At 20.0% G+C, this 15,467-nt stretch overlaps 2 protein-coding genes across 4 annotated transcripts in view; both read right to left on the bottom strand.

Moving 5' to 3' along the window:
- Nucleotides 1–7,237, bottom strand: part of LOC114577415 (cytochrome P450 302a1, mitochondrial) — a 93,677-nt gene extending 86,440 nt beyond the window's left edge. For both annotated transcript variants that reach the window (XM_062084043.1, XM_062084044.1), the window contains exon 1: nucleotides 7,105–7,237. The gene's annotated coding sequence lies outside the window, so the exon portion shown is untranslated. The remainder of the gene's footprint in view (nucleotides 1–7,104) is intronic.
- Nucleotides 875–13,660, bottom strand: LOC107996985 (odorant receptor 47a-like). 2 transcript variants are annotated; one of them, XM_062084051.1, is made up of 9 exons: nucleotides 13,015–13,651; nucleotides 9,797–9,916; nucleotides 9,582–9,699; nucleotides 9,036–9,294; nucleotides 8,577–8,690; nucleotides 8,417–8,507; nucleotides 7,974–8,119; nucleotides 4,448–7,240; nucleotides 875–4,203 (listed from the first exon to the last, which is right to left on the bottom strand). In XM_062084051.1, exons 2-8 carry the CDS (start codon nucleotides 9,833–9,835, stop codon nucleotides 7,042–7,044), a joined length of 966 nt encoding a protein of 321 aa, XP_061940035.1. In that variant the 5' UTR covers nucleotides 9,836–9,916; nucleotides 13,015–13,651; the 3' UTR covers nucleotides 875–4,203; nucleotides 4,448–7,041. The 2 variants fall into 2 exon arrangements, with proteins under 2 accessions (XP_061940035.1, XP_061940036.1); XM_062084052.1 differs by lacking the exon at nucleotides 875–4,203 and having other exon boundaries at nucleotides 7,169–7,307; nucleotides 13,015–13,660.
- Nucleotides 13,661–15,467: the final 1,807 nt, after the last annotated feature.

Genomic DNA, 15,467 nt, shown 5'->3' with positions numbered 1-15,467 from the left:
TTATTGAATTATTTAAAATTTTATTTAAATATTATTTGAATTTTATTTATTTAAGAATTAAATTATTACTAATTATTGCATAAATTATTTATATTACAATATACAAAGTATTTAATAATTTATGGAATTTTATCTCAGAATTGGAAATGATTATACATCTAATAATAATAAAAAAAGAAAAACGTAAAAAATATTTTATATATATATATAGAAATAGATCTTGTAATTTTTTTTTAAATGAACATTTATCAAATAATTGAATTAGATATGAAAGATTGCATGCCATCTGGTTCTTCAGATTTTAAATTCATTACATTCTTATTTTTGACATTATTTAAAATCTATTACATTACAATTTATTGAAAATATTGAAATGTTGATTTAAGCTAGTTCCACATTATACATATGAAAAAATATTATAGCATTATAGCATTATAATGAAGCAAAGTATCATAATTTATTATTGTATTACAATTTATGATACATTTATTATTTAAAAACATTTATGTTATATAGAATTATATTTTTTTAAAAATTAGAGAAAAAATATAAATATGAAAATTTTTTTTAAATATAATGGACTAAAACAAGACTCAATAATATGAACATAAGTTAATTATTAATTAAATAAGTTAATTATTATTTATCTAATTTATATCGCGTTTGAACTTATTTTAAAAAATCTAAAAAATTCACTAGTAATATCTTTATATAAAATGAAAATTACAGAAATTTTTTTATTTTTGTCACAACATTACTATAAAATATTATATTGGATCTCAACCATTCAAAATATTTTATTTATGATTGTAAAAATATTCGGATATTAATTTTGTTTTAATTCTATATATATGTCAATTATAGAAAAAATAAATTCAAATTTGTTAATTATTTATTATTATACTTTACAAAATATTATTAATTTATTAATTTCATATAAAAAATAATATTAAAAATTAAATCAAATCATAATTATATTTATCTTTCTCATCACAATATTCGGATACTTAAAATTTATTAAAATATTATTAAAATAACTAAAATGGTAATTTTTTATTAAATATTAAATATTGATTTTGATATTATTTATTACATATTTTGATTTATTACATATTAAGATGTCCCATAACTTTCTTTTTTTTTAATACGAAATGAATACACGATATTTGTTGTTTCATTTATTGCCTTATATATCGTTCTCCTTTATCACCTTCTTCTATCTCTCAGGAAGCCTCATTATTTCTTTTTTCCAAATTGTTGGAGTTTATTTGTAAAATATTTCTCGAACAGGAACAAGTAACAACGGATAGAGCAAGATCTGGGGAATATACGATAAAACGTCCCAATCAATCTGTAACAGCTTTTCTCTTACAGTATAACATGGAGTTTTGCATTGTCGTGATGATCTCTTCAATTTGCCAATTTTGGCAATTTTTTCTGCTATGACGTTTTTCAATTTATCAAACTGATTATAATATTTTCCAAAATTGATGATTTCACCTCGAGAAAGGAACTCGTAGATTATATTTTTACAGACCCATCAAATGGATAAAAGAATTTTCTTCAGGTGAAGTCCAGGCTCCGTAACAGTTAAAGATCTATTGTCCTTAAATCAAGTGCGTTTTCAATGTACATTTTGATACAAAATCGAAATTTCGTCTCCAGTCTTCTTTAATAAAGGATCTCTTTCATGTCGCTAGATAAATCACACGTAGAAACGCGATTCATAAGGCCGGTCTCCGTCAATAGCTGTAGAACCCAAACTTTACATCGATTGACATATTTCATCCTGATCAGATGATTATGTATGTTGTCCTGGGATTGTTAGAGACAGCCACTATCTTGCACACTATATCACGGATTTTCAGCGAACGTGGCTTTGATATCTATCGTTGTTGGGCAACTGTTGAAATCTTCATCTTTCAAATCAATTTCTTAAACCAATTGCGGATGATTGTAGCACCATTCCCGTAAACAGTATAAATCTCGTCCGCAGCATTTGCACTATCATCTTTTTTAAAGCAATGAAAAATAACATTGCAAATGCTTCCTTTTGAACAGTGTAAAAAAAGTTTTAAAAGAAATTATGTCGCCAACAAAATACTTTAAAAGAGCTCTGAGATAACGAAATCGATGCTATAAACGGCTAATAAATAAGTTTGCATGTTTATATAAAAATAGCCAGTTAAAGTCATTCTTAGGTACGAAACTTATGAGACATTTTAATATATTATTATATATTATTATTCAATATGTGAAATATACATATATATTTGATCATTTTGATTCTGTTTTCTAATTTGATTTCTGATTTGACTGTGATATTTAAGAGATGATTATTGGACAGTGTTGAAAAAATGTATATATCATATATAAATGTATATGTGTCATTTATACATGTGCTATTAATACAAGAAAAAATCAATTGGATGGATGGATGGATTGATGAACGATTGTAACTGAGGTCAATTACTAATTGGTTCTTGCTAAATGATTTATTATAATATTACAAAAAAAGAAAATATTAATTTAAAGTATATAATATAAAGATAAGAGAAAAGAATTGAAAAGAATTGAAACTCTAACCAATTAATAATATTATGTTAGAAGAATTATAATATTTAAGTTTTCATTAATTGAAAATACTAAATATTTGTAAATATATTAAATAATTTACTAACTTTTTAAATTTAATAACTTAAAAATCAATAGATAAAATAAAAATGTATTAATACTTTTTTATAGAGATTAATAAATTCCACTGACTGTCAAAATTATAAAGTTTTGTTTGAAAAAAAAATACAATTATATTTTTCAAATATATCGTTGCATAAAATTATATTTGCATATAATCAGATTATTTCATTGAATATCGTTTAACTTTGATTTCTAATAGTTTTTTCTATTTGTTTAAAAAATATAACTTTCTATGAGATATCTTATACATATAAATATTATTTTAAATTCTATTCTATAACTACAAAACATATGTACAATTCTTATTACTAATTTAATAATACTTATGATTACTGCTTATACTAGTTATGATTTTTATTCTAGCTATGTACAAAATATTTCAATTAATTTGATTATCTCGATAACTACAATATTTTAATAATTACAATACATTTTATGAAAATTGTAAGATATAATTTAAATAGCATATCTTATAAATATGCTTTTTAATAAATGGAGAATAATTATAATATATATATTATTATAATATATATATTAATTATTTTAGAGATTCTAAGCCATCTTAATTTATTAAATGAAATGATCTGCTTTTTATATTATAAATAGAATATTAAAATTTGAGTAAAAATACATTTTCATATATTAATTCATATATTTAATAATATTATTCATATATTTAATAATTAATAAAATATCAATGAAATCAGTTGAGGAATACAATTTAAATAATTCAAAATCCATTTTAACAAATAATAAATATGTAGTAAAAATAATTTCATTGATATTTTTTATCGTATCAATTTCTTAAAACACTTACTAATATCAAATAAATTATCTTTAGAATTTATACTTCGAATATCAATATTCAATCTATGGCATTTTTTTAATAAATTCTATCTCCATAAATCATTTTTTTTATTTTTTCTACATGATACTTTTTAATTTTCTCAATCGAATGTTGTAACCAAATCTATTTTATTATAAATTAATCTTTCTATTCAATTAATCAATATGAAGGAGTTTTTTTTCAAATTTTAATCTCATTTATACATAAATCAATTTTATTGAATTCAAGTCATATATATATTGAAGTAAAACATATCCTTTTAATTCATTACATTTCATTCATTTAAAACTTTTTTCAGATTTATTAAGTCTTTTAATTAATTCATTACATTTATATTTTTTATATTTTTGAAATGTAGAATATTGTTTTCAACTAACAAATGATCATAATTTTTTTTTGCATATTCTAGTAATTTATTAATTTTCCAACTCCCGAAATAACATATTTATCAAATTCAAAATTTTCTAAATTAATTATTTGTTATAATCACTTTCGTTCAAAGTATGATCACAAAGATTGATAATTTAAGAATGGCTATTTTTCATTATTTTTTTTTTTTACCAATAAGATAAATTTGTTTTTTATTATTTTGCAATATATAAAATCAAGTAATCCATGTATGTTTCATTCCTTTTACATAAGATGATGAACTCCAACTTCTATAAAATATAATAAATATAAATATAAATACAAGGAAATCAGAATTTAAATAAATAATAATCAAACAATACTTAAAAACAAATTTAATAAAGAGCTCTTAGTCATTGAAAATTATATATAATCATAGTTTTTACCAGTTCATGTAGATTTCTTCAATCCAATAGTTATAAGAATTTAATTAACACATGCAAACATCAGCAAAACTTAAACAATCCAAATCAATCAAAAAGAATTAATACTTACTTCTTTCACAAACTCATTTTTCGACCAAAATGCATTATAATAAATCTATATGCTGAACTGATATTTCTTAATAAACCAGGATTGTTTTTAATCTGTCAATATTTGTTAAATCATAAAATGTTTCATTTAAATATATAATATTTCTATTTCCCGATCTATAAAATAACAGTAGATAGATAGTATTGCTTTATATTTCGCCCTCAAATTGGTAATATTCAGCTTACTAGATTTTTTCATTTATATCTCTTAATATTCAGAAGACGATGGAAACTATGGATAAGATTATAAAAATTTTCAATTTCCACGAAAAATCTATTTGTGTTCATATAGTTGTAATTATTTAGGAAAATTATATTCTTTATTAAATAAAAATCTATCTATGAAGATATTATATTCTTATTTTCTTTTAAAAAATAGAATTTTTTTTCTTTTTCTTTATCATAAACGTTTTTGTCTCTAAAAAAGATAATACTTCGTCTTTTTCAGATTTTAAGTCTTTTTTCTGTAAACGATTAATTGATTTCTTATATTTCGATGTAATCCATAATATGAAGATTTATTTATTGAATGAAGAAGTTTATTTCATAGAATAGACTCTAGATCATATATTTTAATATTTTTTATTCTTTTGTTTTTCTCACTATACATTATTTATCTTTCTTCCCACATTTAAATAATAATAATAAGAAAATATTGCTATATTAAAGATAGAGCAATTTTGAATAAGATGAATGATAAATCTATTTTTTTAAAATAATTAATATACTAATTATCGTTAAATTTAATATTTAAATTAATATTTAAAATTATGTATATTTTTAATCATAATGTATTTATGATATTAAAGAAAAAACAAAATAAAAAATAATTATAAATTTTTAAAAATAGAAAATAATTAAATTTTATGTGGGGACTATCTTATTTTGGTCTCAAATAAAAAATATATATTATAAGTTATAAATAATATAAAGTATATTATGGCTAAGTTTATACTTTTTTATATAAATTTATATAATTTTCTTTTTTATATGAACTTTGAATTTTTCTTCACTGTTCATACTCAATAAAGTTTCCCAATAAAGGAACCTAGTAGTTCTAGAAATGCAATGATGATTGATCAAGAGATCAAAAAATTTCAAATTTAATATATCTCATACAACGCATATACAATATGCTCGATAATCTAATTAAAATTAAAGTATTTTAAATCTGATACTGATCAGATGTTTTTAGAGAACATGTAGTAATATAGCAATATATTTATAATAAAATCAGCATACTAAATTCTCTTCAATAAAGAATGAGCCAATAATTTCATTATTTATGATACCGCATTATACATTGACATATCATTAATATTGATGATGTATTTACCTTAATTATTTAAGACTTTCAATAGATCAATAATATGCATATTATTTAACTTCCTCATAATTTGTAAATATTGATTCATCAGAAAATAATATATAATTAAATATGTAATTAATAATTTAAATCAATTAATATATTTAATTTCTTGATTTCTTTCAAATTATGAATTTTTTATTTAAAATTATTTCAATCAATGTAATAATGTTACTAAGACAACAATATCAAACAGTAACAAAAACACGGAACCCGAAACAAATAATATAAATACAGATTTTACAAGTAATTTTTTAGTAACGATTATAAATTACACAATGACAATCATACTCAAATTTCTCAACAAACCGTTAATACTACTAAAGTAGTATTAACGTAATACTACTAAAGTAAATAAGAGAGCACACTTTCTCAGCGGAAATAATAAGTTTAATGATATGAATAAGATTAATTTTTAATTTTAATTTTTTTTATGATTAGATTATTTATCGAATTCTCATATTTGCTTTTATTATTAATTGACATTTGTTGCTAATATTAATTAGAGAAATTTTTAAATAAATTCTGAATAGATTAGCCAGAAAATTTTTTTTAAAAAGCAATATTTATAGTAATATAATAATAGTAATATGGTATAAAATTCATAATGAATTTGATTTATATATCAAAATTATAAAAAAATTCATAAATCACACTATATAGTTGCATAAATTATACTTATTTATTAGTATTACAAATTAATAGTGCAATAAACATATTTTGAGTTCAATAATACATTTGTTATGAAATGTGTTCAATGTATTCTTTATTGTATTGAATATATGCTCATGAAATATGAGATACATATACGAATGATCTGAAAGAGATAATTAGAACTTAAAATCGATTATTTGAGGTTCCTTGGTTATTCTTCAGATATTTAAATCTGAATTTATTTCTATATTTTTCAATTTTTTTTGTTTTTTCTCTTATTCTCTAAATCGACTTTATAGTTGTAAATATCACCAATAGTTCCTAATCTATTGATTGTGAAATACTTTTTTGGAAAATTATTTTTAATTAAATATTTAAATTTTTTTAATTAAATTTCTTTAATTTAAAAAATATGAGATTTCTTAGTAAAATAAAAATTTTAATATTATTCCGATATTAATTTTTAAAAATTTTCTTAGCAGTCTATTATTTTTTATAATTCAAAAAAAGATTAAGAAATACTAGTCTATACTATACTATTCTATCACATCTCTCCTCGATATTGTTTCAAAATATTTAATAGTATTTGAATTAATTACCTGTGCAAAACCTTCGATGTTGCCTTTAAATAATCCTCCCAACATTTTGTATTGACATGGTTTCATGATATTTATCATTATAATCAATAATAACTTTCTTGTAGCTACTGGTGCAGTGTACCATAGACTATCATAACTTTTAATATAAAAAATTCAATTCAAAAGATTGAATATTTTGTGCAGTATATTTAACCCTTTTAATGCTATAAATTTATATATAAACATACATAAAATCATTGTTACATACAAAAATAACAGGAAATAATGTTTCTTGCAATTTCTTCATTTTTATGCTATCGTTCTTAATATATTGAACACATTTCTTATTGTGATATAGTTATAAATATAATTATAATAATATTATTGTAATTTGCTTATAACATTTGAATATTAAGAAGTTTTTACATTGAAAGGGCTAAATAATTAATTATAATAAAATTTATTCATAATTATTAATAATTGTTATATTTATAATTATTTAGTTAATTGATAATATATAGAGTGTTAATATATTTGTGTCATAAAGAATAAGTCAATTTAAAAAAAAAAATACAAAATTGTATTAAAATATTAATAAATGTTAAAGCTTTATATTTATTTAATCATTTTGAAGTTGAAAAAATGAAAACAAAAAAAAAATGAATCTACTTTCTTATATAATATTATATTTTTTTTTAATATATAAATATCAACCGATATTTTTGTATATTAATTTTTACGTTTATTTTTAGTTACAGGATCGATTCTCTAAAGAATGTATCACGAATATATTAACATTTTATATATATAATTTCAAGTATATTCTATATTATATTATATTATAAATATATATAATATAAATATTATATAATAAAAGTGAAAATACATACCATTTTTCGAAAACTTCATTACTATGATTTTCTACATTTTGTCCTAAGTAAGTGATTAAGAATAAGAAACAAAATTTACCGATCAGCAATAATAAGTTGATGCACAATTTATAAATGTTCTCCAGTTGTTGAAGCATATAAACAACCTATTGTAAATAAAATAAATTTTATTGTAATAATTATTTACGTTATCGTTTTCATGGAATAAAATATATTTGCAAAAGTTTTTTTAATAAATACATTTGAAAAAATAAATTTTTTTTAATAAATGAAATCAGATTTTCTTTTAACATCTAATTTATAATAATTTTAATAATCGTAACAATTTTTATCAATTATTAATTATTAAAAAAATAAACTATCGTAATAAATAGAAAATATCAATAAAAATTACATTAATCGACAATATATAATATTATAAAAAAATTTCAAAAGTTACTTACATAATATAATTGAACACTGACATCAAGTACATATAAGAATATACTTATAGTGTATGGAATTTTATATATACCATTTGCCCATTTAAAAAACCTTTAATTGAAAATGAAGATTAAAATTTTCTTGAAAAAAAAAAAAAATCTGAAAAAAAAAAATACAAACTTGACAGCTAATTTATATACTTCTATTGCTTTAATTAATTTTGCACAAATAATGTAATATATTTCGATTTCATTCTGTCCTTTGTATGTATCCATTGCATGTTCGAGACGATAACTATAAAATATAAATTATATTTATATTTCATTTTTATCTAATTATTAAAATTTGTTAAAACAATTAAATTTTAAAAATATATTATTAAAATTTTTTTAACAATTAATTAAAAATTAATTTATAATTAACCCTTGTATCAAAATTTTTAATATTCAATTTTTGATTAAGTAACTATTTTTTAATAACAAAATTCAAAACATAAATTAAACCATAAATTATAATAAATATACCAAAGCTTTAATAAACTATTATATTTAGCATAAATATATTAAATAATGATGACAAGAGTTAACCAAATTATTAATTTTAATTGAGATCACATCATATAAAATATTTTTTTCTCACCTGGCAATTTTGAAAAATCCGCAACAATGTTGAACGAATATTATTATCGTAAATTGAGTGACAATAATCGTGTATAAAATAAAATTAAGAACCAATGTATACAATAAAAAAATGCTAGCATATTCTTGTGGATCCACAAAATAATATATATCGCAAAGTATAATAAATTTACGAGATTCGTTTAACGGTACTATGACATTATAAATCATGGGATATAATATCATCAGTATTGTAAGAAAAAAACATGGAATTAGACATACTGAAAATATAATAAGATTAAATATTTAATATTTTTATTTTCGCTTTGAGTAAATTAATAATTAAATAAAAAATATATTTGACTTTTGCGATCTTAATCTTGTTTCAATTTGTTATGTTTTCATTACAAATAATTATTTAAAAATTAAAAAAAATATTAAATCATAATAATATTAAAAGAATTAAATTCAAATTTAATGTATATATATTATGGTAAAATTAAATAAGAAAATAAAAATTATAAAAAGATAAAAAATTATTTAGTATAATTTTTGATTAAATTCTTACTTGCAAAAAATTTAATTAAATACATTCCAATATCGATATAATGTTTCATTATTTTGTGCTCTTCGTTGTTATCTAATTTATAGTAGTTTTTTTCCATTACATTAAATATTTGTTTGATCTATTATAAAAAAAAAAGGAAAAAAATATTTATGTACAAATATAAACTGCAATATTATAATTATTTAAAATTTTATCTTGATTTCTTAAAGACATACTTTGTTTATAGAATAGCAGTATGATCCATACAGTACCATTAATATCAGATTTAATGTAATAAACGATATATCATTTACAATATTATCCAATTCTAATGATGTTGTAAAAATTGGTATCAACTACAAAATAATAGAATATATAAATTTAAGTACCTATTTTTTTATAATGTTAAAAATATTAATGATATAAGTATAGTATAATCACACATAAAGATATAAAAACTCTTCATAATAAAATAAATTATATTACATTTTTATGTAAAAAATGATATTTTTTTTTATAAATGATTTTTTTCATAAAAATTATCCAAAATCTTTCTGAATGATTGCATATATCTAATATGCATATGTCTAATATTTGATTTTGTTTCCATAATTGAATTATGGAAATAATTTGTATTATTAACTAATTATGAATTAAATAATTAAATTTACCAATACCTGAAGAAATAGAGAAAATATAAGTATAAAGAAATAAAATACTCTTTGAAGTTGTAGCCAAAAATCATCGGACAATGAAAATCTGATAATAAATTGAATTACGTTCATTGTTGTACGACAATCGAATAAACACTATAGTTTTGAAGGAATGAAAACAAAATTTCTTCAATAATATTTTTGCATTATTTTTTCATTGTATACTTTGAAATATTTCGAATGAATGATAGAAGCTATAATTTAAAAATTATCTCTATTATAAAAGTGAAATTATTTATTCATCAATGTCAATCTTGTCTTTACACATTTTATTTCACAATGAAAATTTTGTAGATTCTATGTATACTTCTAGATAATTTCCTTTAATTTTCTATAACTTAATAGCTGCATTTTACTTTAAAAGTTCTGCAAGAAATTGAATGTCTCTCTTTTTTTTTTTTTTATTTGAAATAATAATTGCATATGTATTGTAGATGATAGAATTTTCATTTTCATTCGGATCGCGGAATAGTCAACATGAATACAAAAATGTGAGTGAATTAATGTGAGATGAAATGTGAATGAAATAAATTTTAATTCTGTTTTACATTCAAATTCATTGTTTTTGAAAAATTCACGAAAAATAACATGCTTAAAGATTAAAAAGTTTTTCTTAAAAATATCCTTAGAAATACGTAAGTTTGAATCATTATATGTATATTGTTTAGCATACTTTTGCCAACAAATATATCATAAAAAACTATTTTTATCAATTTTTATATAATTCGATAATTGAATTCGTATTAATTTCAAAATTACAAATTTTACTAATAGTAATATGAATTAAAGTTCGCTAAATTTAAATGATATTATTAAAATTTGAACTTTATTTTTAGAAATTTTTTGAAATTTATTTTACATTATGTTATTACTATATAATAATATGTATATGTATATTTTGAAAAAAATATTATATTAAGAGAAGACATTTTTTGTTATTAATATACTGTATGATATCTTTTAATCAACTATAACAGATATATTACATAGTTCATTAAATATTAATATCTCGATTTTTACCATCATTATTATAGCAAAACATAGCAAAACATATTTCACATAAAAAATATTTAAATGATTTTAAGAAGAATATTTTGATATTATTAGTTCTTTTATAAGTAGAAGACATGCTTTTTTAAATAGAATTATATATTTTTTTTATTGCACCAATTGAGATAATTTTACATTTTTATATTTTCTAAAAAAGAAAAAAATCTATTTATATCCAAAATCAATTTAAATTGTGTGTCAAAAATCATCTTGAATTGTTTATAAAATTTATCATAAAAGATAAATAATATGCGAAGCGATATTCTACTGTTCGTATTCTTCTTATTTTTTGCATAATAAATTTTATAAATTTCAAAAATTTAAAATTACTTTTCGACACGAATAAATTAATATTTTTTTGTAAAAAATATCAAGTTGTACCATACTATTTATCAACTAAAAAAATATACTCATTTAGAAAGCTTTATTATAAATTAATGACTTTTATATGTTCTCTATGCATCTTATTTATAAAAAAAATTAATATTAGAGCATGTCCTGAAATCAATACCTGAAAAATTTTTTACTATAAATAATAACACAATGCATAAAATTTAATGGTAATAACAAACTATTCTATACAACCCATCCTATAGTAACAATAGAATAACATGTAAAAAATTATATACAGACTGTTTTATTTAAATCGATTCAAATATTTGACAAGTTTCAGAAGATACATAATCTTATAATTAATTTTTTTTACATGGATGTGTAAAAGTCAAATGAAAGACAACTTTAATTTTTTAAATAAAATTATATAATTTTTGTTGCACTAATGAATATAGCTCATTATTTTTTATAAAACTTAATGTCTTATCTCTTTGAAAAATTACTATTATACCTTGATCTGCAATCTTGATCACAGAAAATCAGTTCTTAAATTTGGAACAAATGAGGCATTATGCAAATTAGCGAATTTCACTATTCTTAAATATAGATTTAATGTACTATTATATTTTGATTGTATTTAAATCAAAAAAATCTTTATATATATATATATTATATATACATATATATATATTATATATACATATATATGAAGTGCAGCCATTATCTAAACATCAATTGTGAATCTCATTTTCGCTTTTATTACTCTCATGCAAATACAAATCAACATTATTTTTTTTATAGACATTCATTTTATGATCATATTTTTAATATTTAAAACATTTAATATTAACAAATACCTTATTATTATCTACATATTATTATTTTTATAACCTTTCTTTTGTGACTTAAAATGCTATTTTCCTTTGATCCAATAACATTTGACATATTATTTTTTGGTTAATTTTTCCTTGAATCTAAATCTTTTAAAATTTTTATTTTAAGAATATCTATTTGATAAATTATTTTTAAATTGTATAACATACTTAAAAATCTGAAAAATTTCTGGCAACTTTATTATTATTAATCTTATAATAATAACAATTTCTTCAATGTATATTTATATTTATTTCAATATCCATCTCATATAATTTATCAATCGTTTCAAAAAAAATCATTCATTTGTACTTTTATATCATCACTCTTACATTCTATATAAAACAAAATTTACAAAGTAAAACAGTCTTTTTGCAAAAATTGCAAGAATTGCAAGATCTGCAAGGAATCTTTTGATTGACAAATTTCTTCTAACTTTTTGTAAATTGTAAATTTCATGAGACGTCTGTAAATTTTTTACTTGCCTGAGTTCAAAAGATTTATCGTCAACAACAAATCAGCTTTCGCCATGGAATTAGCTTCTTCCCAAGTTTTAACATTTTTAGAGAAGCTTCGTTCATTTTATAAAATCTGGTTTCGGACATTTACCAGGGACATATTTCCAACTTCTATCTCTCGTTAACCATGCTTCCATATAGATTTTCCAGATTTCATAATTATCTTTTGATAATGTCTTTATTTTGTGTATTCCTAATGCTGAATCCATTTTTTTTATTATAACGAGCACGTGGCGAAAAAGAAATTTAACCTCACTTTCTTTGAGAGAAAAAAGAAATGAAATTACACAAAATCTATACAATTTTTAGGCCTATAATTTGTTAGAGTACACAGTATGAGAAGATATACACAATACATATAGTTAATCAATTAATGAAAATAAAAAAAATATATGAAAAAAACTTTTATTAGAGCAAATAACACACGAGATAAACATATGTTCGCATCGTCAGCTTATATACATATAACAACGCCATCTAGCGTTGTATATAGGATACATTATAGTCTACATTATAGCGAATTACATTATAGTCTAGGAGCCAATGACAAATTTTTTTAACCAAAATTGTCAAAACTGATTTTTATTCATATGATAAATATGGCATTATAGCAAAACCTTGTGAATGTCAGCTGCGACGATAGGTGCGTTGAACTATGATAGCTTACCACACATGTAAATTAATAATTAAAAAAAAAAATAAACCGCCAAAGATCAAAATTTATACGTTAGTTAATAATGTTAAAATAATTAATAATTGAATAATTAGATAATTAATAATTACATGATAGTTTAAGCAAAAAAAATAATCAGTTGATTGTATTGTCGAGTGAAAGATGAACAATCAAAGTTATGGCGCGCTTACGAGTGCGGACACATAGTTAATAAATGTTGCGAGCATTTCACTATGTTATTGAAAATTTTTTCTCGTTGTAAAATCAGCTGATTGTTTTTTTATTTAAACTATTATGTCAAGTATTATCATGCATTATATAACATATATAAAGTTATTCTGCGCAACGCGCATTTTACCCATAGTTTAAATTTTAATGGTTCTTGAATAATGAAATAATACAGTATGAATATAATAATATAATATAATATAATATGAATAAAATAATATAAATATAAATAAATATATATAATATAAATTAAAAAATAAAAAATTAAAAATTATTTTATTGAAATTCATTTCAGTTGAAAAATTTTTGTCTCTATCTTATTTGCACTTGTATAATGATTTTTTATTTTAATATGAAATTACTGAATCAAAAAAAAATAATTAAAAATCTAAATATTAATATCATCTTACATGCACTAATAATATGAGCATTTTTTCTTTTTTATATTACCACTGCATTGATGATATTTTTATTCACTAATTTCTTCAAATAAAATTATTTTGATCAAATTAATTATAAAAAGAATAATTTATCTTTTCTAATGAGTTTGATTTTTCGTTATTGAATAACGAAATTACTTCTATTCATAAAGAAATTAACGATAGAGAAAGTAATGATGAGCTAAAAAAAAAAAAAATTACGAGATGAAATAAAAGATAAGAAGGCGAAAAATAAGAATAATAGATAGTGAATATGAAAGTAATAGTTCAAGTAAAGATATCGCAGAAAATATAGAAAATTCTAAATGGATAACATGTTCAGAATCGGAAAATATACCGCGAAGAATACGATTTTTACCCAGCAAAAAATCTAAAAAAAAGAAAAAGACCGCAATATCTTCGAATATAAACGAACCATTAGGAGATTTATTATATAAATTTATTGCTAAATTAAAATTAATTAAATATTATAAAATAAATTTGACACAATTAATTAAACATAAATTTCTAAAGACCATATTGAAATACTGAAACAAATATTTATTTTCGTGAAAAATTAAGAAATAAATATACAAAATATTAATTATTTTATTATTAATAATTATTAATAATGATGTCGAAATGATCAGTAAGAAATGATATAAATTAATTAGCGATTTAAGAAATTGATATTTATATTTATAGAATATTTGATCAAACAAATATTGAGAAGAAAAATAAAATAAAAGAAATTTAAAAATGAAGTATAGACCAATAACAATATTTATTCAATACTACATCTAACATAAAACCATCGAAACACAATTCTATTGTATTATATCGAATATATCAAAGTGAAGTATGAAAACGACGTACTTAACATCTGAAATACAGAACATATTATTGAGCAGAACATATTATTATTGAATTCAAATGATGATATATTTATTAAATTAAATATATATATTCATATATTCATTAAATTATCATCAAAAATCTTGCATGACATAGAGTGAACACATCTAAGATGCTAATCATACATGTTGTTGAGCTCCGTGGTCATAATCAACAATAAAATCTTTTGTACTTTTAACACTTTT

The sequence above is a fragment of the Apis cerana genome, linkage group LG13 (assembly GCF_029169275.1).
Source record: "Apis cerana isolate GH-2021 linkage group LG13, AcerK_1.0, whole genome shotgun sequence".
In the NCBI taxonomy this organism is placed as follows: Eukaryota; Metazoa; Arthropoda; class Insecta; order Hymenoptera; family Apidae; genus Apis; species Apis cerana.
Note: the sequence above shows the minus strand (reverse complement) of the source record. Positions and strands in the feature narration are given on the sequence as shown.

What these genes read in the sequence shown, in the direction of transcription:
- LOC107996985 (XM_062084051.1), bottom strand. Translation starts at nt 9,835, where the DNA reads ATGGTACTGTATGGATCATACTGCTATTCTATAAACAAA. An exon ending in TTTAATTAAATTTTTTGCAA is followed by an intron (nt 9,295 to 9,581) that starts GTAAGAATTTAA and finishes TTATATTTTCAG; the next exon opens with TATGTCTAATTCCATGTTTT. An exon ending in GTATATAAATTAGCTGTCAA is followed by an intron (nt 8,508 to 8,576) that starts GTTTGTATTTTT and finishes TTTCAATTAAAG; the next exon opens with GTTTTTTAAATGGGCAAATG.